The sequence below is a fragment of the Mobula birostris genome, chromosome 25 (assembly GCF_030028105.1).
Source record: "Mobula birostris isolate sMobBir1 chromosome 25, sMobBir1.hap1, whole genome shotgun sequence".
NCBI classification, from domain to species: Eukaryota; Metazoa; Chordata; class Chondrichthyes; order Myliobatiformes; family Myliobatidae; genus Mobula; species Mobula birostris.
The window spans coordinates 1,381,843-1,408,934 of NC_092394.1; the positions used below are offsets into that span (position 1 = coordinate 1,381,843).

Consider the following 27,092-nt stretch of genomic DNA (forward strand, 5'->3'; position numbering starts at 1 on the left):
CAGTTGGGAGGAGTGACGGTCGGGGTGTTGGGAGGAGTGAGGGTCGGGGAGTCGGGGGAGTGAGGGTCGGGGTGTTGGGAGGAGTGAGGGTCGGGGAGTCGGGGGAGTGAGGGTCGGGGAGTCAGGGAGGAGTGAGGATCGGGGAGTCGGGGGAGTGAGGGTCGGGGTGTTGGGAGGAGTGAGGGTCGGGGAGTCGGGGGAGTGAGGGTCGGGGTGTTAGGAGGAGTGAGGGTCGGGGAGTCGGGGGAGTGAGGGTCGGGGTGTTGGGAGGAGTGAGGGTCGGGGAGTCGGGGGGAGTGAGGGTCGGGGTGTTGGGAGGAGTGAGGGTCGGGGAGTCGGGGGGAGTGAGGGTCGGGGTGTTGGGAGGAGTGAGGGTCGGGGAGTCGGGGAGGAGTGAGGGTCGGGGAGTCGGAGTGAGGGTCGGGGTGTTGGGAGGAGTGAGGGTCGGGGAGTCGGGGAGGAGTGAGGGTCGGGGAGTCGGAGTGAGGGTCGGGGTGTTGGGAGGAGTGAGGGTCGGGGAGTCGGGGGAGTGAGGGTTGGGGTGTTGGGAGGAGTGAGGGTCGGGGAGTCGGGGGGGAGTGAGGGTCGGGGTGTTGGGAAGAGTGAGGGTCGGGGAGTCGGGGGGGAGTGAAGGTCAGGGTGTTGGGAGGAGTGAGGGTTGGGGTGTTGGGAGGAGTGAGGGTCGGGGAGTCGGGGGAGTGAGGGTCGGGGAGTCGGGGGAGTGAGGGTCGGGGTGTCGGGGGAGTGAGGGTCAGACAGTTGGGAGGAGTGAGGGTCGGGGAGTCGGGGGAGTGAGGGTCAGGGTGTTGGGAGGAGTGAGGGTCGGGGTGTTGGGAGGAGTGAGGGTCGGGGAATCGGGGGGGAGTGAGGGTCGGGGAGTCGGGGGAGTGAGGGTCGGGGTGTTGGGAGGAGTGAGGGTCGGGGAGTCGGGGGAGTGAGGGTCGGGGAGTCGGGGAGGAGTGAGGGTCGGGGAGTCGGAGTGAGGGTCGGGGTGTTGGGAGGAGTGAGGGTCGGGGAGTCGGGGAGGAGTGAGGGTCGGGGAGTCGGAGTGAGGGTCGGGGTGTTGGGAGGAGTGAGGGTCGGGGAGTCGGGGGAGTGAGGGTCGGGGTGTTAGGAGGAGTGAGGGTCGGGGAGTCGGGGGAGTGAGGGTCGGGGTGTTGGGAGGAGTGAGGGTCAGGGAGTCGGGGGGAGTGAGGGTCGGGGTGTTGGGAGGAGTGAGGGTCGGGGAGTCGGGGGAGTGAGGGTCGGGGTGTTGGGAGGAGTGAGGGTCGGGGAGTCGGGGGAGTGAGGGTCGGGGAGTCAGGGAGGAGTGAGGATCGGGGAGTCGGGGGAGTGAGGGTCGGGGTGTTGGGAGGAGTGAGGGTCGGGGAGTCGGGGGAGTGAGGGTCGGGGTGTTAGGAGGAGTGAGGGTCGGGGAGTCGGGGGAGTGAGGGTCGGGGTGTTGGGAGGAGTGAGGGTCGGGGAGTCGGGGGGAGTGAGGGTCGGGGTGTTGGGAGGAGTGAGGGTCGAGGTGTTGGGGGGAGTGAGGGTCGAGTTGTTGGGGGGAGTGAGGGTCAGACAGTTGGGAGGAGTGAGGGTCAGGGTGTCGGGGAGGAGTGAGGGTCGGGGAGTTGGGAGGAGTGAGGGTTGGGGAGTCGGGGGGGAGTGAGGGTCGGGGAGTCGGGGGGGAGTGAGAGTCGGGGGGGAGTGAGGGTCGGGGTGTTGGGAGGCGTGAGGGTCGGGGAGTCGGGGGGAGTGAGGGTCGAGGTGTTGGGGGGAGTGAGCGTCGGGGTGTCGGGGAGGAGTGAGGGTCGGGGTGTTGGGAGGAGTGAGGGTCAGGGAGGAGTGAGGGTCGGGGTGTTGGGAGGAGTGAGGGTCGGGGAGTCGGGAGAGTGAGGGTCGGGGAGTTGGGGGGGAGTGAGGGTCGGGGAGTCGGGAGAGTGAGGGTCGGGGAGTTGGGGGGGAGTGAGGGTCGGGGTGTTGGGAGGAGTGAGGGTCGGGGAGGAGTGAGGGTCGGGGAGTCAGGGAGGAGTGAGGGTCGGGGAGTCGTGGGAGTGAGGGTCGGGGTGTTGGGAGGAGTGAGGGTCGGGGAGTCGGGGGAGTGAGGGTCGGGGTGTTGGGAGGAGTGAGGGTCGGGGAGTCGGGGGAGTGAGGGTCGGGGTGTCGGGGGAGTGAGGGTCAGACAGTTGGGAGGAGTGAGGGTCGGGGAGTCGGGGGAGTGAGGGTCGGGGAGTCGGGGAGGAGTGAGGGTCAGGGTGTTGGGAGGAGTGAAGGTCGGGGTGTTGGGAGGAGTGAGGGTTGGGGAATCGGGGGGGAGTGAGGGTCGGGGAGTCGGGGGAGTGAGGGTCGGGGTGTTGGGAGGAGTGAGGGTCGGGGAGTCGGGGGAGTGAGGGTCGGGGAGTCGGGGGAGTGAGGTTCGGGGTGTTGGGAGGAGTGAGGGTCGGGGAGTCGGGGGAGTGAGGGTCGGGAGTCGGGGAGGAGTGAGGGTCGGGGAGTCGGGGGAGTGAGGGTCGGGGTGTTGGGAGGAGTGAGGGTTGGGGAGTCGGGGAGGAGTGAGGGTCGGGGTGTTGGGAGGAGTGAGGGTCGGGGAGTCGGGGGAGTGAGGGTCGGGGTGTCGGGGGAGTGAGGGTCAGACAGTTGGGAGGAGTGAGGGTCGGGGAGTCGGGGGAGTGAGGGTCGGGGAGTCGGGGAGGAGTGAGGGTCAGGGTGTTGGGAGGAGTGAAGGTCGGGGTGTTGGGAGGAGTGAGGGTTGGGGAATCGGGGGGGAGTGAGGGTCGGGGAGTCGGGGGAGTGAGGGTCGGGGTGTTGGGAGGAGTGAGGGTCGGGGAGTCGGGGGAGTGAGGGTCGGGGAGTCGGGGGAGTGAGGTTCGGGGTGTTGGGAGGAGTGAGGGTCGGGGAGTCGGGGGAGTGAGGGTCGGGAGTCGGGGAGGAGTGAGGGTCGGGGAGTCGGGGGAGTGAGGGTCGGGGTGTTGGGAGGAGTGAGGGTTGGGGAGTCGGGGAGGAGTGAGGGTCGGGGTGTTGGGAGGAGTGAGGGTCGGGGAGTCGGGGGAGTGAGGGTCGGGGTGTTGGGGGAGTGAGGGTCAGACAGTTGGGAGGAGTGAGGGTCGGGGAGTCGGGGGAGTGAGGGTCAGGGTGTTGGGAGGAGTGAGGGTCGGGGTGTTGGGAGGAGTGAGGGTCGGGGAATCGGGGGGGAGTGAGGGTCAGGGAATCGGGGGGGAGTGAGGGTCGGGGAGTCGGGGGAGTGAGGGTCGGGGTGTTGGGAGGAGTGAGGGTCGGGGAGTCGGGGGAGTGGGGGTCGGGGAGTCGGGGGAGTGAGGGTTGGGGTGTTGGGAGGAGTGAGGGTCGGGCAGTCGGGGGAGTGAGGGTCGGGGTGTTGGGAGGAGTGAGGGTCAGGGAGTCGGGGAGGAGTGAGGGTCGGGGTGTTGGGAGGAGTGAGGGTCAGACCAGTTGGGAGGAGTGAGGGTCGGGGAGTCGGGGAGTGAGGGTCGGGGAGGAGTGAGGGTCAGGGTGTTGGGAGGAGTGAGGGTCGGGGTGTTGGGAGGAGTGAGGGTCGGGGAATCGGGGGGGAGTGAGGGTCGGGGAGTCGGGGGAGTGAGGGTCGGGGTGTTGGGAGGAGTGAGGGTCGGGGAGTCGGGGGAGTGAGGGTCGGGAGTCGGGGAGGAGTGAGGGTCGGGGAGTCGGGGGAGTGAGGGTCGGGGTGTTGGGAGGAGTGAGGGTTGGGGAGTCGGGGGAGTGAGGGTCGGGGAGTCGGGGGAGTGAGGGTCGGGGTGTTGGGGGAGTGAGGGTCAGACAGTTGGGAGGAGTGAGGGTCGGGGAGTCGGGGGAGTGAGGGTCAGGGTGTTGGGAGGAGTGAGGGTCGGGGTGTTGGGAGGAGTGAGGGTCGGGGAATCGGGGGGAGTGAGGGTCAGGGAATCGGGGGGAGTGAGGGTCGGGGAGTCGGGGGAGTGAGGGTCGGGGTGTTGGGAGGAGTGAGGGTCGGGGAGTCGGGGGAGTGGGGGTCGGGGAGTCGGGGGAGTGAGGGTTGGGGTGTTGGGAGGAGTGAGGTTCGGGCAGTCGGGGGAGTGAGGGTCGGGGTGTTGGGAGGAGTGAGGGTCAGACAGTTGGGAGGAGTGAGGGTCGGGGAGTCGGGGGGAGTGAGGGTTGCGGGGAGGGAGGAGGGGTGGAGGTGAGGGGCAGGAGGAGGGGTGGGGTAGTTTGAGGGATGGGGGTGTGGATGTGACTTTCCCTCATCCCCCTGCAGGAGTTTGAGATCGAGCTGGAAGGTTCACAGTGGCTCCGCGTTCTCTGTTACGAGAAATCCCTCGACAAACTGAAGCTCAACAAGGGCGACAACGAAATCGTCGACACCATCATGGGTAAAGGGCAGGTGCAGGTGAGTTACAGCCCTGCACCCCCCAGGGTCTCCCCAACCCTCACCACTCACCCGCCACACCCGTCATCCCTCATCCGTCCCTCCCCGTCATCCCTCATCCGTCCCTCCCCGTCATCCCTCATCCGTCCCTCCCCAGCGTCATCCGTCTCCCCCCAGCGTCATCCATCCCTCCCCAGCGTCACCCGTCCCCCCCAGCGTCACCCGTTCCCCCCAGCGTCACCCGTTCCCCCCCCAGCGTCACCCGTCCCCCCCCAGCGTCACCCGTCCCCCCCAAGCGTCACCCGTCCCCCCCAGCGTCACCCGTCCCCCCCAGCGTCACCCGTCATCCCACATCCGTCCCCCCCAGCGTCATCCGTCCCCCCCAGCGTCATCCATCCCTCCCCAGCGTCACCCATCATCCCATGTCCCCCCCCCAGCGTCATCCGTCCCCCCCCAGCATCATCCGTCCCCCCCCAGCGTCATCCGTCCCTCCCCAGCGTCATCCGTCCCCCCCAGCGTCATCCGTCCCACCCCAGCGTCACCCATCATCCCACATCCGTCCCCCCCAGCGTCATCCGTCCCCCCCAGCGTCACATCCGTCCCCCCAGCGTCATCCATCCGTCCCCCCCAGCGTCATCCATCCGTCCCCCCCAGCGTCATCCATCCGTCCCCCCCCAGCGTCATCCATCCCTCCCCAGCGTCACCCGTCCCCCCCCAGCTTCACCCGTCATCCCACATCCGTTTCCCCCCCCCCAGCGTCATCTGTCCCCCCCAGCATTCATTCTCCCCCCCCGGGCGTCACCCGTCGCCTCCACAGTGTCACCCGACACCTCACACCCGTGAGTATGAGTGTGTCTGTCAGTGCACGTGTGTGTGTCTATATCAGTGTGAGTATAAGTGAGTGTGTGTTAGTGTGAGTATGAGTGTGTGTGTGTGAGTGAGTGTACAAGAGGGTGTGTGAGTGTCTGTGTGTCAGTGTCGGAGGTTGAGACTGTTCTCTGATGCTCCCTGTCTGACCCACCCTGTTGCTCACAGTTGGACGCCACATTGGCCCAGAGTCGCAACTGGCAGCCGGCAACCCTGGAGATGAATGGGGTGAGTCTGACACTAGAGATAGTGGGGTGAGGAAGGGAGTGGGGACAGTGGCTGTGTCTGTGGTCAGGTTGAGGTTTCTGCTGGGGTCGCAGGGCAGGTTGAGGGATCAGGGTCAGCCTCGGGTTGGAGGTGAGTTTTAGGAAGTGGTCAGGCTGGATCTGGGTCAGGTCGGGCTGTGGGTCAGGGGTCAGGTCGGGACAGTGGTCGGGAGGGAGTCAGGTTGAGGTGATGTTAGATATGGGTCAGACCGGGTTCAGTTCGGGATGGAATCAGAAATTAGACCATAAGACACGAGCAAAATTAGGCCATCTGGCCCATCAAGTCTGCTCTGCCACTCAATCATGGCTGATCCTCTCTTTTTAATCTTCTCCTCAACCCCGGTTCCCGGCCTTCTCCCCATAACCTTTGATGCCATGTCCAGTCAAGAACCTGTCAAATACACCCAACGACCTGGCCTCCACAGCTGCATGTGGCAACAAATTCCACAAATTCACCGGCCTTTGGCTAAAGAAATTTCTCCACCTCTCTGTTTTGAAAGGGCACCCCTCTATCCTGAGGCTGTGCCCTCTTGTCCTAGACTCCCCCACCATGGGAAACATCCTTTCCACGTCTACTCTGTCTAATCTTTCTACATTCGAAAGGTTTCAATGAGATCCCCTCCCCGCCATCCTTCTGACCCAGAGCTATCAAACGTTCCTCGTACGATAACCCTTTCATTCCCAGAATCATCCCTGTGAACCTCCTCTGGACCCTCTCCAATGCCAGCACATCTTTCTAAAATGAGGGGCCCAAAACTGTTCACAATGCTCAAGGTGAGGCCTCACCAGTGCCTTATAAAGCCTCAGCATCACATCCTTGCTCTTGTATTCTAGACCTCTTGAAATGAATGCTAACATGGCATTTGCCTTCCTCACCACCACCTCAACCTGCAAGTTAACCTTTAGGGTGTTCTGCACAAGGACTCCCAAGTCCCTTTGCATCTCAGATTTTTGGATTTTCTCCCTGTTTAGAAAGTAGTCTTTACATATATTTCTACTACCAAAGTGCACAACCATGCATTTTCCAACACTATATTTCATTTGCTGCTTTCTTGCCCATTCTCCTAATCTGTCTAAGCTCCACTGCAGCCTACCTGTTTCCTCAACACTACCTGCCCCTCCACCAATCTTTGTATCATCTGCAAACTTGGCAACAAAGCCACTTATTCCATCATCTAAATAGATAGATAGATATAGATAAATAGATAGATATACTTTATTAATCCCGAGGGAAATTTGGTTTCGTTACAGCCGCACCAACCAAGAATAGAGCATAAATATAGCAATACAAAACCCACAAACAATCAAACAACAAAATGCAAACTATGCCAGATGGAAAATAGGTCCAGGACCAGTCTATTGGCTCAGGGTGTCTGACCCTCCACAGGAGGAGCTGCACGTTCGATGGCCACAGGCAGGAACGACCTCCCGTGCTGCCAAGTGTTGTATCTCGGTGGAATGTGGCCGAAGTTCAACAGTAAAAAGTTCAATATCCAGTCTGCAAACACGTTCCTCAATCGTAATATACCCCAGATTGCACCATCCGTTGTTAACCAGATCAGTAAGCACCCCACTCCTTTACGCTTACCGCTCTCGGTGCACTTCCGGTCAGGCGGAACGGTATTACCCACCGAACTCCTCTTCTCCAAAAGTCACTGATATACAGCATAAAAAGCAGTCCCAACACTGACCCCTGCGGAACACCACTAGCTACTGGCAGCCAACCAGATAAGGATCCCTTTATTCCCACTCACTGCCTCCTACTAATCAGCTAATGCTCTAACCATGTTAGTAACTTTCCTGTAATACCATGGGCTCTTAACTTGGTAAGTAACCTCACGTGTGTAATCTTGTCAAAGGCCTTCTGAAAGTCCAAATGTACAACATCCATTTCATCCTCTTTATCTATCCTACTTGTAATCTCCTCAAAGAATTCCGACAGGTTCGTCAGGCAGGATTTTCCCTGAAGAAAACCATGCTCAATTTGCCATGTATTGGGGTGGGTTGGTTTAGGAAGAGGTCAGCAGTTGGGGTGGGGTGAAGGGTCAAGGGTTGGGGGGTTGGGTTGGGGTCAGATCAGTATGGGGTGTGAGGGGATCGGGTTCCAGGTCCTCACCCCACTCCCTGGTGACGGCAGGTGGAGGTGCTGCTTTCGCTCAAGTTCAGCAGCCGGGACCTGAGTCTCCGGCGAACCCCGTCGCGCCGGCAACACGGAGTTTTCGGTGTCAAGATCGGCATCGTCACCAAGTAAGTCCGACAGCCAGAAGCCTGACCCCATCCATTGAGGTCCCCACCCCCTTTCGCAATCCTTTCCTCACCTTCACCCTGTCCCCTCACCCCTGTCCCCTCACCCCTGTCCCCTCACCCCTGTCCCCTCACTCCTGTCCCCTCCTCCCACCGTCTCTCTCCCCTCTCCTTACTGTCCCCCTCCCCTCCTCCCACCATCGCTCTCCCTTCTCCCTACCGTCCCCCTCCCCTCCCACCACCGTCCCCCTACCCCACCTTCCCCTACCCCTCCCCTCACCTTCCCCCATGCCTTCCCTCCCCTCCTCCACCCTCTACCCTCCCTCCCTTCACTGTCCCCTCCCCTCCTCCCACCGTCCCCTCACCCCACCTTCCCCTCACCCCACCTTCCCCTCACCCCACCTTCCCCTCACCCCACCTTTCCTCTCACCCCACCTTTCCTCTACACTCCACCCACCTCTCCCTCTCCCTCTCTCACTCTCCCTCAGCCCTTGCCACTCCCCATTGCCTCTCCCCTCACCCCTCAATGTCTCACCCCTCACCCCTCAATGTCTCACCCCTCAATCTCTCCCCCTTAACCTCACTTCTTCCCTGCCCTTCATCCCCCATGCCCTTCTGCCCCTGCCCTCTTAACCCCCATGCCCTTCTGCCCCTGCCCTCTTAACCCCCTTCCCCTTCCCCCAGGTCCTTTCCCCCCAACCCTCCTCCTCACCTTCCAATCTCCTTCACCCTCTGTCTCCATCCCTCTCCCTCATCCCCCCCACTCACCCATGCCAGCTCCTGTTCCCCTTCACCCTCCCCTTCCTCTCCCTCACCCACACCCCTCTCCCTCACCCACACCCCTCTCCCTCACTCACCCACACCCCTCTCCCTCACCCACACCCCTCTCCCTTGCCCACTCACACCCCTCTCCCTCGCCCACTCACACCCCTCTCCCTCACTCACTGACACCCCTCTCCCTCGCCCACTCACACCCCTCTCCCTCACCCACTCACACCCCTCTCCCTCACCCACACTCCTCTCCCTCCCTCACCCACACCCCTCTCCCTCGCCCACTCACACCCCTCTCCCTCGCCCACTCACACCCCTCTCCCTCGCCCACTCACACCCCTCTCCCTCGCCCACCCACACCCCTCTCCCTCACTCACCCACACCCCTCTTCCTCACCCACCCACAGCCCTCTCCCTCACTCACCCACACCCCTCTCCCTCACTCACCCACACCCCTCTCCCTCACTCACCCACACCCCTCTCCCTCACCCACACCCCTCTCCCTCGCCCACCCATACCCCTCTCCCTCGCTCACTCACACCCCTCTCCCTCACTCACTCACACCCCTCTCCCTCACCCACCCACACCCCTCTCCCTCACTCACTCACACCCCTCTCCCTCACCCACACCCCTCTCCCTCACTCACCCACACCCCTCTCCCTCACTCACCCACACCCCTCTCCCTCGCCCACTCGCACCCCTCTCCCTCACTCACCCACACCCCTCTCCCTCCCTCTCGCCCCTCTCACACCCCTCTCCCTTACACTCTCCAGCCTCTCTCTCTCGCCCCCCCCCCCATGCTGCTACTGTCTGTGTTACAGGAGAGAGCGCTCTAAGGTTCCGTATGTCGTGCGTCAGTGTGTGGAGGAGGTAGAGAAACGCGGCATTGACGAGGTTGGAATTTACCGCATCTCTGGTGTGGCCACGGACATCCAGTCCCTCCGGGCGGCCTTCGACACCAGTGAGTGACCCCCCCATTAGTCTGTATACCCACCCACCCCGAATACCCATTTCATAATCATACCGTTCTCCATATCCTCCCACAGACATCCAATCCCTCCGGGTGGACTTCCACACCAGTGAGTGACCGCCCCCACTTGGTCTATATACCCCTCGTTGTCGTCGTGGCGATCCCTCGAGGTCGACGATGATGATCTTTGTTCTGCTGATCTATTTATGGGCTCTCAAGTGGCTTATGGGTCCAATCTTGGCTTTGAAAGTTCTTCCGCATTCAGGACAGGTAGTTCCAGATGGCAGATCGGGCTTTGGTTGTTGCTGCCTCTCTTTCCATTTTCTTCTCTTTTCTTCTAATTCTGCACATCTGTTGGCTTCGAAAGTTGCTGTTCCTTCTCGGATGATGGTTTGCCAGAGTTTCCAATTGTTGATGTCAATGTTACATTTCTTCATGTTAGCTTTTAAGACGTCTTTGAATCTCTTCTGTTGTCCGCCTCTTTTACATTTGCCTTCTTTAATCTGGGAGTAGAAGATTTGTTTCGGCAGACGTTCATCTTTCATCCAAACAACATGACCGCTCCATCTTAGTTGGTTCTTGATGATGTAGGCTTCAATGCTTGTTGTTTTTGCTTCATTTAGCACTCTGACGTTGGTTTTTCTATCTTCCCAGCTGATATTTAAGGTGTTTCGAAGACAGCGTTGATGGAACTTTTCAAGTGGCTTCAGATGTCGTCCGTGTGTTGTCCAGGTTTCTGATGCATACAGGAGCATTGGGATTACCACTGCTTTGTACACTAACATTTTGGTGTCTGTTCGGATGTCACGATCATGAAAAACTCTTGTTCGGAGACGTCCAAAAGCTGTTCCAGCGCATTTAAGACGATGTTGGTTCTCGTCATTAAGGTCGACATTGGAGGAGAAGTGATTTCCAAGATACAGAAAGTGGTCCACGTTTTCCAGAGTTGTTTCGCCAAGGAATTGATGGTTCTATCCAATTTGTCTCAGTTGGTGACGGTTGATAGATGATCTGAGTCTTCTTGGAATTGATGGTAAGTCCAAGTTTCATGTACGCACGGTTGAAGGCAGTCAGAATCTGCTGTAGGTGGTTTTCTGAGAGAGCTGCAACACTGTTGTCATCTGTGTATTGGAACACGATGACGGAGCTCATGGATGTCTTCGTTTTGGACTTGAGATGGGCAAGGTTGAAAAGTCTGCCATCTGTTCTATGGACAATTTCAATTCCTGGGGGTAGGTCGTCCTTGATAATGTGGATGATTGTCGCAATGAAGATGGTGAACAAAGTTGGGCAATCACGCATCCTTGTTTTACTCCTGATCTAACTTGAAAAGACTCACAGTTACTGTTGCTGACCATGACTGTGGCAAGCATGCCATTATGGAGGAGTCTCAGGATTCTAATGTACTTTTCAGGGCATCTGTAGATGGATAGGACATCCCATAGGAGTTCCCTTGATACTGAGTCAAAGGCTTTGGTGAGGTCAATAAATGCCATGTACAAAGGTTGAAGTTGTTCACGACATTTTTCTTGTAGTTGTCACATTATGAAGATCATGTCGATTGCTCCACGTGATGGTCTAAAACCAGCTTGTGTCTCCAAAAGGATCTTCTCAGCTAAAGGCTTGAGCCAGTGTTCATGATGCGGGTGAGGATCTTTCCTGCTGTTGCTAACAGGGAAATTCCATGATAGTTTCCACATTCGGATCGATCGCCTTTCCTTTTGTAGATGGTAACGATTGCTGAGTCTCTAAAGTCTGCTGGTACGTCTTCATTTATCCAGATCTTGATGAGAAGTTGATGCAGTTGATAATGAAGCAGGTTACCTCCAATTTTGTAGACCTTGGCTGGTATTCCATCAAGTCCAGCGGCCTTGTTGTTTTTCAAGGTTTTGATGGCTTCCTTGACTTCCTCAAATGTTGGTATTTTGCTTAAGGAGTCGTCAATGGGCTGTTTTGGAATGTTGTTAATCACATTCCTGTCAAATGAGACAGTTTGATTTAGAAGATCTTCAAAGAGCTCCCTCCATCCAGAATTGATGTCAGCATTGCTCTTCAGGATGGTTGAACCATCTTTGCTTTTGAGAGGGGCTTGACCGTGAGTGGATGGGCCAAAAATAGCTTTAGTTGTGTTGAAAAAGCCTCGGGTGTCGTTGGTGTCTGCTAGTTGTTGGATTTCCTGAGCTTTCTTCCTCCACCATTGGTTTTTCAGGTTTCAGGTGCTCTTCTGGACTGCAGCCTTGCATTCCTGATAGTGTTTCTTTTTGGTAGCCGATTGTTGGTCATTTTGTAAGATAATGAAAGCTTTTCTCTTTTCGTTGATGAGTTGTTGGAGTAGTTTGTCGTTATCATCAAACCAATCCTGATGTTTTTTCGTCTTGAACCCAATTGTTTCTTTGCAGGAGGTGATGATAGTGTTCTTCAATTGATTCCAGTGTTCTTCTACAGATGGTGGGATTTGTTGAGGCAGTTGTTCTTGAAGATTTTGTTGGAACTTCTGTACATGGCTGATGTCTTGAAGGATGTCAACATTAAACTTCTTAATAGTGTTCTGATTTTGGTGTTTCCTTTTGGGCTGAATCTTCATTCTCATGGTGGACGAGATGAGTCGATGGTCTGTCCAGCACTCATTGGCACCGGTAACAGCTCTTGTTATCAGTACATCTTGTTGGTCCCGAGATCGTACGATGATGTAGTTGATGAGGTGCCAGTGTTTGGAGCGTGGATGCTGCCAGGAGACTTTGTGCCTGTTTTTCTGGCGAAATTGGGTGTTTGTAATCACCAGGTTGTGTTCAGCACATTTGGTGAGGAGGAGTGTTCCATTGGCATTGACCCTGCCAACTCCTTCCTTGCTTATTATTCCAGTCCAGAGCCTATGATCTTTCCCGATTCTGGCATTGAAGTCTCCCAAGAGAATGATCTTGTCATTGTTGGGAACAGAAGAAAGGACGTGGTCAAGTTGGGCGTAGAATTTCATCTTTACTTCATCTTCAGCATCCAGAGTTGGAGCATAGGCACTGATGATGGTAACGTGTTGGTTCTTGACAAGCTGGATTCGCAGAGTCATGAGACATTCGTTGATTCCCAGTGGTTGCTCTGTCAGCTTCTGAAGTAGGCTGTTTCGGATGGCAAAACCTACTCCATGGATCCTCGGTTGTTCAGGATCAAGTCCTTTCCAGAAAAAGGTGTATTGACCTTGCTCTTCCTTTAGTTGCCCTTCTCCAGCTCTGCGGGTCTCACTCAGAGCAACAATGTCAAAGCTGAATTTTTGGAGTTCCTGGGCAACAAAGGCAGTTCTCCTCTCTGGTCGGTCCGAGTTTGGGTTATCCATCAGAGTTCGTATATTCCAGGTTCCAAATTTCATAGTTTCACTTCTCGATGTTTTTGGATCTCATGATGGTGATCCCTCTGGACGTGGCTTTCCAGACAGGATAGGGTGAAGCAGACTATTTTTAGGGCACCTTTTCTAGCCCCTTCCCAGTTCAGGGTGAGCAGACTGGATCCTAAATAGGGCTGCTCAGATGTGAATACTGCTGCCCAACAACTTCCCTGCTTCTGTCCAAAAGTTGAGTGACTGAATCAAGTATTCACCGCTTTCGTGCCGGTTATTGACTAGGAGTTTCCAGCCATCACATCGCCTGCTCCCATCGCCCTCCCCCGATTGCTGAAAGACTTGAAGAAGTGGCCCACAGAGTGAAGACGCCTGTGTGTATTTGTTTAACGTGTACTTGATGTTGCACTCCAAGAAACACATGATACTTCACAAATCAACCAACTGATTCCAATGGCATGGAAACCACGACGATTGGAGCTGATGGTTGTCGCAGCCTTCATCCGCCTTCACAACCATTGAGTTCGAAGTAACTTCATCCGCCTGTTCCACCGTTGAGGTCTTGGTTGGATTGTTCTTTGTCAGGGACCTCACCCTCGACCTTGCCGCCATGGGTGACCCTACTAGGAGCATAGCTCCAGACGGCATTGCTCTCGGGATCTCAGGACCACACAAGCCTCTCCACCACGACAAGGTTGACAATCCACGGAGAAATCTATATACCCACCCACCCCTGAATACCCCTTCCATACCCTCGTCCCCTCCCACAGGCTTCTTTCGACACCAATGAGTGACCCTCACCCCCTACCTCGTCTGTATATCCACCCTTCCTGTACCCCCATCTCCGAACCACATCGCTCCCTATCCCCTCCCACAGATGTCCATTCCCTGCGGGCCGCCTTCAACAGCAATGTAACCCCCTACCCAGTCTGTACATCCCCCCCACCCCTCCCGTACCCCCTCATCCCCAAATCATATCGCTCCCACAAATATCCACTCCCTGCGGGCCACTTCAACTCCTGTGAGTGACCCCCTTCCACACCCACCTGTCCCGCCATGTCTCACCATCATCTGCCTGACCCCTGACCCCTGCCCTCTACCCTCTGCCTTCAGATGCGAAAGATGTGTTGGTGTTGCTGTCAGACCTGGACATTAATGCAATCGCCGGGACCCTTAAACTCTACTTCAGGCAACTGCCAGAGCCCCTGCTCACCGACCGCTTCTACCCCGCCTTCCTCGAGGGCATTGGTGAGTACCCTCCTTCTACAAGGAAGCCCCCCCATGAGGGTACCTCACCCCCTGACAGATGTGTTATGTTTACTTGCTTATAGCTGCTGATGAGATGCAAAGCCAGGAGATCGAACCAAGCGGCAACTGTAAATAAATATTTGCTGAGTAAAATCATGCCACTGCAAAAATCTCAAAACTTAACCGTACATCCCAAAACGGGACTATTTAAGTAGTTTCCATGAGAACAATCACCAGCCGGGATTGATTGTCAGCTGACCAATAGGTGCTGGGTGTTTTAGCTCACCGTAAAGGAATGCAGCCCCCAATGAGTGGGGGGGGGGGGGGGGCGAAGAGCCCTCATGCCCACCAGTATTCACACCAACATTGGAGCCTCACACTCCCACCTGCTCCCGTTCAAATTGAAGTTTAATTCTCATTCAACCATATATGATTACCCATGAATACAGCGAAAGGAAAGAGCCAGGGTGCAAAACACAGTACCAACAGTCACACACAGCACAAGGCACACATCAGATATCAGTATAATTCAGTCACACACAAAAAAAATCGGAGACTCTGTCCATGAATATTGCAGGAGTCTGCAGTAGAACACATTAATGCACTCTCCCAATCACTCCCCCAGGGAGTGTGTGTCAGTCCTGTTCCCCATGACCCCAGGATTGAATGGCTTGTCATATGAAGAGCATTTGATGCCTCTGGGCCTGTCTTCACTGGAATTCAGAAGACTGGGGGGTGGGTGATGTCATTGAAACCTATCGAATGGTGAAAGGCCTTGATAGAATGGATGTGGAGAGGATGTTTCCTATGGTGGGAGAGTCTAAGACCGGGGAACACAGACTCAGAACGAAGGGACATTCTTTTGGAATGCAGATGAGGAAAAGAGTGGTCAATCTGTGGAATTCTTTGCCACAGGCAGCAGTGCAGGCCAAGTCATTACGTACATTTAAGGCAGAGGTTGATAGATTCTTGATTGGTCAGGGTATGAAAGGATATGGAGGGGAAAGCAGGAGATTGGAGCTGAGAGGAAAATCGGATTAGCCGTGATGAAAAGGTGGAGCAGCCTCAAAGGGCCAAATGGCCTAATTCTTTTCCTATATCTTATGATTTTATGGAGGTGTGGAGCTGTCAGAATCCAGTCTGTGTGTGGGCTGAAGGTGCCAGGGAGAGTGGGAGATGGTGGGTGAAGCTGGAACTGCAGGAGATCCAGCCTATTCCAAAACCACAGGGTGGGGCTGTGGTGCAGGGTGGTGTGATGGGGGGAGGCTCAAAGTGGGGAATACATATAAGATGGGATAGTATAGCACTCTAACATCAGTCTAACTCTTCCCTCCTACATAGCCCTTCATTTTTCTATCATCCATATGCTCATCTAGAGTCTCTTAAACACTCCTCCACCGCCAGCCCGGCAATGTGTCCTACTCCTCTACTGCCACCCCGGCAGTGTCCTCTGCTCCTCCACCGCCGTCCCGGCAGTGTCCTCCGCTCCACCACCGCCGCCCCGGCAGTGTCCTCCGCTCCTCCACTGCCGCCCCGGCAGTGTCCTCCGCTCCTCCACCGCCGCCCTGGCAGTGTCCACCGCCGCCCTGGCAGTGTCCTCCTCTCCTCCACCGCCACCACGCCAGTGTCCTCCGCTCCTCCACCGCCGCCTCGGCAGTGTCCACCGCTCCTCCACCGCCACCCCGGCAGTGTCCACCGCTCCTCCACCGCCGCCCCGGCAGTGTCCTCCACTCCTCCACTGCCACCCCAGCAGTGTCCTCTACTCCTCCACCGCCACCCTGGCAGTGTGTTCTACTCCACCGCCGCCCCGGCAGTGTCCTCTGCTCCTCCACCGCCGCCCCGGCAGTGTCCTCTGCTCCTCCACCGCCGCCCCGGCAGTGTCCTCTACTCCTCCACCGCCACCCGGGCAGTGTCCTCTCCTCCTCCACCGCCGCCCCGGCAGTGTCCTCTGCTCCTCCACCGCCGCCCCGGCAGTGTCCTCTACTCCTCCACCGCCACCTGGGCAGTGTCCTCTCCTCCTCCACTGCCGCCCCGGCAGTGTCCTCTCCTCCTCCACCGCCGCCCCGGCAGTGTCCTCTCCTCCTCCACCGCCGCCCCGGCAGTGTCCTCCCCTCCTCCAGCGCCACCCCGGCAGTGTCCTCTGCTCCTCCACCGCCACCCCGGCAGTGTCCTCCGCTCCTCCACCGCCGCCCCGGCAGTATGTTCTACTCCTCCAGCGCCACCCCGGCAGTGTGTTCTACTCCTCCACTGCCACCCCGGTAGTGTCCTCTGCTCCTCCACCGCCACCCCGGCAGTGTCCTCTGCTCCTCCACAGCCGCCTCGGCAGTGTCCTCTGCTCCTCCACTGCCGCCCCGGCAGTGTCCTCTGCTCCTCCACCGCCGCCCCGGCAGTGTCCTCTGCTCCTCCACCGCCGCCCCGGCAGTGTCCTCTACTCCTCCACCGCCGCCCCGGAAGTGTCCTCTCCTCCTCCACCGCCGCCCCGGCAGTGTCCTCTCCTCCTCCACCGCCGCCCCGGCAGTGTGTTCTACTCCACCGCCGCCCCGACAGTGTCCTCTACTCCTCCACCGCCGCCCCGGCAGTGTCCTCTACTCCTCCACCGCCACCCCGGCAGTGTCCTCTGCTCCTCCACCGCCGCCCCGGCAGTGTCCTGTGCTCCTCCACCGCCACCCCGGCAGTGTCCTCCACTCCTCCACCGCTGCCCCGGCAGTGTCCTCTGCTCCTCCACCGCCACCCCGGCAGTGTCCTCTGCTCCTCCACCGCCACCCCGGCAGTATGTTCTACTCCTCCACCGCCACCCCGGCAGTGTCCTCTGCTCCTCCACTGCCGCCCCGGCAGTGTCCTCTGCTCCTCCACCGCCGCCCCGGCAGTGTCCTCTGCTCCTCCACCGCCGCCCCGGCAGTGTCCTCTACTCCTCCACCGCCGCCCCGGAAGTGTCCTCTCCTCCTCCACCGCCGCCCCGGCAGTGTCCTCTCCTCCTCCACCGCCGCCCCGGCAGTGTGTTCTACTCCACCGCCGCCCCGACAGTGTCCTCTACTCCTCCACCGCCGCCCCGGCAGTGTCCTCCACTCCTCCACCACCGCCCCGGCAGTGTCCTCTGCTCCTCCACCGCCACCCCGGCAGTGTCCTCTGCTCCTCCACCGCCACCCCGGCAGTATGTTCTACTCCTCCACCGCCACCCCGGCAGTGTCCTCTGCTCCTCCACCGCCGCCCCGGCAGTGTCCTCTGCTCCTCCACCGCCGCCCCGGCAGTGTCCTCTGCTCCTCCACCGCCGCCCCGGCAGTGTCCTCTACTCCTCCACCGCCGCCCCGGAAGTGTCCTCTCCTCCTCCACCGCCGCCCCGGCAGTGTCCTCTCCTCCTCCACCGCCGCCCCGGCAGTGTGTTCTACTCCACCGCCGCCCCGACAGTGTCCTCTACTCCTCCACCGCCGCCCCGGCAGTGTCCTCCACTCCTCCACCACCGCCCCGGCAGTGTCCTCTGCTCCTCCACCGCCACCCCGGCAGTGTCCTCTGCTCCTCCACCGCCACCCCGGCAGTATGTTCTACTCCTCCACCGCCACCCCGGCAGTGTCCTCTACTCCTCCACCGCCGCCCCGGCAGTGTCCTCTGCTCCTCCACCGCCGCCCCAGCAGTGTCCTCTCCTCCTCCACCGCCGTCCCGGCAGTGTCCTCTACTCCTCCACCGCCGCCCCGGCAGTGTGTTCTACTCCTCCACCGCCGCCCCGGCAGTGTCCTCCACTCCTCCACCGCCACCCCGGCAGTGTCCACCACTCCTCCACCGCCACCGCAGCAGTGTCCTCTACTCCTCCACCGCCGCCCCCGGCAGTGTGTTCTACTCCTCCACCGCCACCCCGGTAGTGTCCTCCACTCTTCCACCGCCGCCCCGGCAGTGTCCTCTACTCCTCCACCGCCACCCCGGCAGTGTCCTCTGCTCCTCCACCGCCGCTCCGGCAGTGTCCTCTACTCCTCCACCGCCACCCCGGCAGTGTCCTCTACTCCTCCACCACCACCCCGGCAGTGTCCTCTGCTCCTCCACCGCCACCCCGCAGTGTCCTCTGCTCCTCCACCACCACCCCGGCAGTGTCCTCTCCTCTTCCACCGCTGCACTGGCAGTGTCCTCTACTCCTCCATCGCCGTCCCGTCAGTGTCCTCTACTCCTCCATCGCCGCCCCGGCAGTGTCCTCCGCTCCTCCACCGCCGCCCCGGCAGTGTCCTCTGCTCCTCCACCGCCGCCCCGGCAGTGTCCTCTACTCCTCCACCGCCACCCAGACAGTGTGTTCTACTGCACCGCCACCCCGGCAGTGTCCTCTACTCCTCCACCGCCGCCCCGACAGTGTGTTCTACTCCACCGCCGCCCCGGCAGTGTCCTCTGCTCCTCCACCGCCATCCCGGCAGTGTCCTCTGCTCCTCCACCGCCGCCCCGGCAGTGTCCTCTGCTCCTCCACCGCCGCCCCGGCAGTGTCCTCTACTCTTCCACCGCCGCCCCGGCAGTGTCCTCTACTCCTGCACCGCCGCCCCAGTAGTGTCCTGTGCTCCTCCACCGCCGCCCCGGCAGTGTCCTCTCCTCCTCCACCGCCGCCCCGGCAGTGTGTTCTACTCCACCGCCGCCACGGCAGTGTCCTCTACTCCTCCACCGCCGCCACGGCAGTGTCCTCTACTCCTCCACCGCCGCCCCGGCAGTGTCCTCTACTCCTCCACCGCCGCCCCGGCAGTGTCCTCTACTCCTCCACCGCCGCCCCGGCAGTGTCCTCTACTCCTCCACCGCCGCCCCGGCAGTGTCCTCTACTCCTCCACCGCCGCCCTGGCAGTGTCCTCTACTCCTCCACCGCCACCCAGACAGTGTGTTCTACTGCACCGCCACCCCGGCAGTGTCCTCTACTCCTCCACCGCCGCCCCGACTGTGTGTTCTACTCCACCGCCGCCCCGGCAGTGTCCTCTACTCCTCCACCGCCGCCCCAGCAGTGTCCTCTACTCCTCCACCGCCGCCCCCGCAGTTTCCTCTACTCCTCCACCGCCGCCCCGGCAGTGTCCTCTCCTCCTCCACCGCCGCCCCGGCAGTGTCCTCTCCTCCTCCACCTCCACCCCGGCAGTGTCCTTCACTCCTCCACCGCCGCCCCGGCAGTGTCCTCCACTCCTCCACCGCCGCCCCGGCAGTGTCCTCCACTCCTCCACCGCCGCCCCGGCAGTGTCCTCCACTCCTCCACCGCCGCCCCGGCAGTGTCCTCTACTCCTCCACCGCCGCCCCGGCAGTGTCCTCTGCTCCTCCACCGCCGCCCCGGCAGTGTCCTCTGCTCCTCCACCGCCGCCCCGGCAGTGTCCTCTGCTCCTCCACCGCCGCCCCGGCAGTGTCCTCTGCTCCTCCACCGCCGCCCCGGCAGTGTCCTCTACTCCTGCACCGCCACCCCGGCAGTGTCCTCTGCTCCTCCACCGCCGCCCCGGCAGTGTCCTCTGCTCCTCCACCGCCGCCCCGGCAGTGTCCTCTACTCCTGCACCGCCACCCCGGCAGTGTCCTCTGCTCCTCCACCGCCGCCCCGGCAGTGTGTTCTACTCCTCCACCGCCACCCCGGCAGTGTCCTCTACTCCTCCACCACCACCCCGGCAGTGTCCTCTACTCCTCCACCGCCGCCCCGGCAGTGTCCTCTGCTCCTCCACCACCACCCCGGCAGTGTCCTCTACTCCTCCACCGCCGCCCCGGCAGTGTCCTCTGCTCCTCCACCGCCGCCCCGGCAGTGTCCTGTGCTCCTGCACCGCCGCCCCGGCAGTGTCCTGTGCTCCTGCACCGCTGCCCCGGCAGTGTCCTCCACTCCTCCACCTCCACCCCGGCAGTGTCCTGTGCTCCTCCACCCCCGCCCCGGCAGTGTCCTGTGCTCCTCCACCGCCACCCCGGCAGTGTGTTCTACTCCTCCACTGCCGCCCCGGCAGTGTGTTCTGTTCTCTGTGGGGGGCAAACATCCAAATTCTGACATTATCCCCATACTTTCTTCTAATCACCTGGTATTAGCCATTTCCACCCTGGGAAAAATCTCTGGCTGTCCACTTGATTGATGCCTCTTACTATCTTGTACACCTCTATCAAATCACCTCTCATCCTCCTTCACTCCAAAAGGAAAAGTTCAACATGCCCTCATAAGACATACTCTCTAATCCAGCCAACATCCTGCTAAATCTCCTCCGCTCCCTCTCTGAAGCCTCCATGTCCTTCCTACAAGGAGGTGGGCTGACATTTACGTGCCGGGCGGCACCTAATTAATTAGCTTGTTTATTTCGGCTTTTCTCTTAAAGATGTGCTGGGTGCGTTCCGGCTACCCCAGCACCCCTGCATGCTTCGCGGCTCAGTATCGGTCCACGGCCCGGAGGTTGGGGACCACTGTTCTACACAGTCCACATCTCCACCAAACTTTGTATCCTTTGCAAACTTACTAACCCAGCCTTCCTCTTCCTCATCCAAGTCATTTATAAAAATCACGAATAGGGGTTACAGAAGAGATCCCTCTGGAACACCACTAGTCACTGACCTCCAGGCAGAACACTCTCCAGCTACAACCACTCTGTCTTCGATGGGCAAGCCAATTCCGAATCCAAGTTTTCCTGGTCCCATGCTTCCTGACTTCCTGAAAACCTACCATGGAGAACCTTGTCAAAGGCCTTACTAATACACCAGATAAACTGCTCTGCCTTCATGAATTAATGTTTTGTCACATCCTAAAATAATCCAATAAGGCACCTGTCCCTCACAGAGCCATGCTAACTATCGGTAATCAGACTATGCTTCTTCAAATCCCATCTCTAAGAATAATTTCCGATCGTTTGCCCATCACTGGGGTGGGGTACTGAGCAGGGAGGTCAGGAGTGAGCTTGGGAATGGGGGAGGACAGGTCTTTGACATGAGGGAGGTGGGGGGAGGCTGGGGTTTGAAGGAGTGCTACTGCTCAGAGTAACTCTACCCTGCACCGTTGCAGCGCTGTCTGACCCTGCAGCGAGGGAGACTTGCATGCTGCACCTGCTGCGCTCGCTGCCCGAGGCCAATTCCTGCACCTTCCTCTTCCTGCTGGACCACCTCAGACGGTATGTACCCCCTTCCAATGGTACGTTCCCCCAAGTTAAACCGTATGTTCTCCCCTCACTTCAAACGGTACCCCCAAGACAAATCGCAGGTCCCCCCTTTCTCCTGGCCCTCCTGCCAGTGACCCTTCTGCTCACCATCCCCAAGTGAACTTGTGCCCCCTTGCCCCGTGTTGGCTTCTTGCACCCTGTTCCCTCTGTGCCCCAACTGACCTGTGCAACCCCCACCCTTGTGCTCCCCCCAGGGTGGCAGCAAAGGAGCCGGTGAACCGGATGTCGGTGCACAACTTGGCGATGGTGTTTGGACCCACCCTACTGCGGCCATCTGAGAGCACCACCCCCAGCAACAACCAGTCCTGGTCTCAGGAGGTCATGTCACAGGTAGAGGGAGTGGAGAGAGGGCCTCCGGCGGGGTGGGCAGTTCTGTGGGGAGGCTGTGGGTGGGATCTCTGGGATGTGTAGGGTTCTGTGGGAGGGAGGAATGGAGAGGTTGGGGGATGTTTGGGGTCAATGGGGGATGGGTTGGGGATGTTAAGAGCCTGTGGGGGAGGGATTGGAGGATGTCTGGGGTTTATGGGGGAGGAGTTGGGGATGTTTGAGGTCTGTGGGGGAGGGGTTGTGGTTATGTTTGGGGTCAATGTGAGGGTGGGGGATGTTTGCGGTGTATGGAGATGGTGCTGGTGCCTCAGGTCTGATTGTCTCTCTCCCTCAGGTCCAGGTGCTGCTCTATTACCTGCAGCATCACCCCATCTCCAGCAGCGACCTGCATCGCGACTCCATCTACTGTTCGCCCGACATGTAGATCTGGCACGCACACTCGCTCCCCGTCATGGACAGATGTTTGTCTGCTCACCACAGAGCAAACAAACCCCATCACTCTGTTCCACCCTGTCAGAGAGCTGAGTGTCTGACCCCAATACCTAGCCCCTCCCCACCCATTTCATCCTCTCTTTGCTCCCTCCCCTCCCTTATTGTGTGATCCCAGACCTGAGAGGAACCCCTTCACCCCTCCCCACCTCCCACTTCCCTCCCCATCCACTCATCCCCTCCCCACCTCCCACTCCCATCCCTCCCCTCCCCCTCCTCCCACTCCCCTCCCCCTCCTCCCACTCCCCTCCCTCCCCACCTCCCACTTCCCTCCCCCTCCACTCATCCCCCGCCCCTCCCCCTCCCCCACCTCCCACTCCCCTCCCCCTCCCTTACTGTGGAAATCCCAACAGGAGCCACCAATCTGCTGGACGTGTCGGGTGAATCAGCAACAGTCAACTGTATTTAACATTCCATCTTTTTCCCGGGTTAATCGTGACTTTTCTGAATGAATGTTTTCAGCCTGTACATCTCTCCACCCTCAATTAAATAAAAATTAAATATTTGCACAAAGATGAACCATTCAGTTTGTTTCACCTCTTGTATACAATTCCTCACAATCCACCCCACCTCCTCCCTCACGCCCATATAAAACACAAAGGATTGGTTTACAGATGCAGCAAAGAATTGGAAAGAGAGGAAATGATCATTACAGTACTGAATGAGGAGGGGGTTCAGGGTGAACGAGGAGAGTTGGTCTGAGACCGAGACCAAGCGAAACACTGCTGCAATAAACATGTTGAACAGTGCCTATGGAGAGGGAGAGGAACAGATAAACAGACATAGCCCCCCCCCCACCCCCACTAGTGGGGCACATTGACACAAAGCACGGACACAGGAAAGCACGACCCACATCATGCTCTCTTCTCACTGGAACAATGTATAAGAGTCTCAGGTCTCACACCACCAGTTCCAGGAACAGTCACCCTTCAACCTTCAGGCTTTTGAACCAAAGGGGATAACTCAACTAATCTGGGGTGGGGTGGGGTGATGGGGGCAGATGAGGGTTGGGTGATTGGAGGGCAGGGAGATGGAGATGGGGTGATTGGGGTACAAATGGATCTGGGTGGATCGGGGGGTGTGGGAAGATGGAGATAGAGCACATAGAGATGGTGTGACTGGGGCAGATGGAGCTGGGATGATGGGGGTACAAATTGAGGGAATGATCAGGGCAAAATGATGAAGGGTTAGGGGACAAGCAGCTGGATTGGAGGCAGATGGGGCGATGGGGAACAGAGTTGGGTTGATGTAAGACATGGAGGTGGGATGATGGACAGATGACATTTGGGTGGTGATGGAGATGGGTTAATGGGAAGGACTGATGGATTGGGGATGAATAAAGATGGGGTGATCAGTTGCCAATAGAGATGGGTTATCAGGGACAAATGGAGATGGGGTGATTGGGGGAAGATGAACGTGGTGGGATGAGGTGATGGGGCAGGTGGTGATTGGGGTTTGATGTAGATGGGGTGATCAGTGGCAGCTGGTTATGGGATGATCAGGGCAGATGGAGATGAGGTGATTCAGGGGCAGATGAAGATGGGGTGATGTGGATAGATGGAGATGGGGTAATTGAGGGCAGATGGAGGTGCGGTGATGGGTTGATTGGAGATAGAGATAGGGTGATTGGGAACACGGTGATAGGTAGAGATGGGGTGAATGGGGGACATGGTGATAGAGATGGGGTGACTGGGGGACATGGTGATAGAGATGGGGTGATTGGGGGACATGGTGACAGAGATGGGGTGAATGGGGACATGGTGATAGAAGGATGATTGGGGGACATGGTGATAGAGATGGGTGTTTGGGGGACATGGTGATAGAGATGGGGTGAATGGGGACATGGTGATAGAGATGGGTGATTGGGGGACATGGTGATAGAGATGGGGTGAATGGGGGACATGGTGACAGAGATGGTTGAATGGGGATGTGGTGACAGAGATGGGGTGATTGGGGGACATGGTGATAGAGATGGGGTGAATGGGGACATGGTGATAGAGATGGGGTGACTGGGGGACATGGTGATAGAGATGGGGTGATTGGGGGACATGGTGACAGAGATGGGGTGAATGGGGACATGGTGATAGAAGGATGATTGGGGGACATGGTGATAGAGATGGGTGTTTGGGGGACATGGTGACAGAGATGGTTGAATGGGGACATGGTGATAGAGATGGGGTGATTGGGGGACATGGTGATAGAGATGGGGTGAATGGGGACATGGTGATAGCGATGAAGTGAATGGGGGACATGGTGATAGACATGGGTGATTGGGGGACATGTTGATAGAGATGGGGTGAATGGGAGACATGGTGACAGAGATGGGGTGAAAGGGGACATGGTGAAAGAGATGGGTGAATGGGGGACATGGTGATAGAGATGGGGTAATTGGGGGACATGGTGACAGAGATGGGGTGAATGGGGACATGGTGATAGAAGGATGATTGGGGGACATGGTGATAGAGATGGGTGTTTGGGGGACATGGTGATAGAGATGGGGTGAATGGGGACATGGTGATAGAGATGGGTGATTGGGGGACATGGTGATAGAGATGGGGTGAATGGGGGACATGGTGATAGAGATAGGGTGAATGGGGGCATGGTGATAGCGATGGGGTGAATGGGGGACATGGTGATAGAGATGGGGTGAATGGGGGATATGGTGATAGAGATGGGATGAATGGGGACATGGTGGTAGAAGGGTGATTGGGGGACATGGTGATAGAGATGGGTGTTTGGGGGACATGGTGATAGAGATGGGGTGAATGGGGACATGGTGATAGAGATGGGTGATTGGGGGACATGGTGATAGAGATGGGGTGAATGGGGGACATGGTGATAGAGATGGGGTGAATGGGGGCATGGTGATAGCGATGGGGTGAATGGGGGACATGGTGATAGAGATGGGGTGAATGGGGGATATGGTGATAGAGATGGGATGAATGGGGACATGGTGATAGAAGGGTGATTGGGGGACATGGTGATAGAGGTGGGATGAATGGGGGACATGGTGATAGAGATGGGTTAATGGGGACATGGTGATAGAGATGGGTGATTGGGGACATGGTGATAGAGGTGGGATGAATGGGAGACATGGTGATAGAGATGGGTGATTGAGGGACATGGTGATAGAGATGGGGTGAATGGGGACGTGGTGATAGAGATGGGTGATTGGGGGACATGATGATAGAGATGGGTGATTGGGGGACATGGTGATAAGATGGGGTGAATGGGGACATGCTGATAGAGATGGGGTGAATGGGGAATATAGTGATAGAGATGGGGTGAATGGCGGACATGGTGATAGAGATGGGTGAATGGGGAACATGGTGATAGAGATGTGGTGAATGGGGACATGCTGATAGTTAGAGATGGGGTGATTGGGGTACGGTGATAGAGATGGGGTGAATGGGGGACATGGTGATAGATATGGGATGATTGAGGGATAGATGAAGTAAAGATGGGGTGATTGTGGGACAGGGTGATAGAGATGGTGTGATTGGGGGACATGGTGATAGCGATGGAGTGAATGGGGGACATGGTGATAGAGATGGGGTGAATGGGGGACATTGTGATAGATATGGGGTGATTGGGGACATGGTGATAGAGATGGGTGAATGGGGAACATGGTGATAGATAGAGATGGGGTGAATGGGGGACATGGTGATAGAGATGGGGTGAATGGGGGACATAGTGATAGCGATGGGGTGATTGGGGGACATAGTGATAGAGATGGGGTGAATGGGGGACATGGTGATAGAGATGGGGTGAATGGGGGACATAGTGATAGCGATGGGGTGATTGGGGGACATAGTGATAGAGATGGGGTGAATGGGGGACATGGTGATAGACATGGGGTGACTGGGGGACATGGTGATAGAGATGTGGTGAATGGTGACATGGTGATAGCGATGGCGTGAATGGGGGACATGGTGATAGAGATGGGGTGAATTGGGACATGGTGATAGAGATGGGGTGATTGGGGACATGGTGATAGAGATGGGGTGAATTGGGACATGGTGATAGAGATGGGGTGATTGGGGGACAGATGAAGTAAAGATGGGGTGATTGGGGACATGGTGATAGAGATGGGGTGATTGGGGACATGGTGATAGAGATGGGGTGAATGGGGGACATGGTGATAGAGATGGGGTGACTGGGGGACATGGTGATAGAGATGTGGTGAATGGGGGACATGGTGATAGAGATGGGGTGACTGGGGGACATGGTGATAGCGATGGGGTGAATGGGGGACATGGTGATAGAGATGGGTGAATGGGAAACATTTTGATAGATAGAGATGGGGTGAATTTGGTACATGGTGATAGAGTTGGGGTGATTGGGGGACATGATAGAGATGGGGAAATGGGGACATGGTGACAGAGATGGTTGAATGGGGATGTGGTGAGAGAGATGGGGTGATTGGGGGACATGGTGATAGAGATGGGGTGAATGGGGACATGGTGATAGCGATGAGGTGAATGGGGGACATGGTGATAGAGATGGGTGATTGGGGGACATGTTGATAGAGATGGGGTGAATGGGAGACATGGTGACAGAGATGGGGTGAATGGGGACATGGTGAAAGAGATGGGTGAATGGGGGACATGGTGATAGAGATGGGGTAATTGGGGGACATGGTGACAGAGATGGGGTGAATGGGGACATGGTGATAGAGATGGGGTGATTGGGGACATGGTGATAGAGATGGGGTAAATGGGGACATGGTGATAGCGATAGGGTGATTGGGGGACATGGTGATAGAGATGGGGTGAATGTGGACATGGTGATAGCGATGGGGTGAATGGGGAACATGGTGATAGAGATGGGGTGATTGGGTGACATGGTGATAGAGATGGGGTGAATGGGGGACATGGTGATAAAGATGGGTGAATGGGGAACATGGTGACAGAGATGGGGTGAATGGTGATGTGGTGATAGAGATGGGGTGATTGGGGACATGGTGATAGAGATGGGGTGATTGGGGACATGGTGATAGAGATGGGGTGAATGGGGACATGGTGATAGCGATGGGGTGATTGGGGGACATGGTGATAGAGATGGGGTGAATGTGGACATGGTGATAGCGAGGGGGTGAATGGGGAACATGGTGATAGAGATGGGGTGATTGGGTGACATGGTGA

General features: G+C 57.9%; 1 protein-coding gene across 3 annotated transcripts in view; it reads left to right on the plus strand.

Moving 5' to 3' along the window:
• The window catches only part of abr (ABR activator of RhoGEF and GTPase), an 89,445-nt gene extending 66,984 nt beyond the window's left edge, over positions 1-22,461 (plus strand). For 2 of the 3 annotated variants that reach the window (XM_072243657.1, XM_072243660.1), the window contains 8 exons: positions 4,220-4,351; positions 5,366-5,425; positions 7,601-7,710; positions 9,299-9,438; positions 13,889-14,023; positions 20,979-21,084; positions 21,327-21,462; positions 21,794-22,461. In XM_072243657.1, the coding sequence (XP_072099758.1) occupies positions 4,220-4,351; positions 5,366-5,425; positions 7,601-7,710; positions 9,299-9,438; positions 13,889-14,023; positions 20,979-21,084; positions 21,327-21,462; positions 21,794-21,883 (909 nt within the window). In that variant the 3' untranslated portion in view covers positions 21,884-22,461. Of the gene's footprint in view, positions 1-4,219; positions 4,352-5,365; positions 5,426-7,600; positions 7,711-9,298; positions 9,439-13,888; positions 14,024-20,978; positions 21,085-21,326; positions 21,463-21,793 lie in introns of those variants that run through there. The other variant, XM_072243659.1, reaches the window with a different exon arrangement.
• Positions 22,462-27,092: the final 4,631 nt, after the last annotated feature.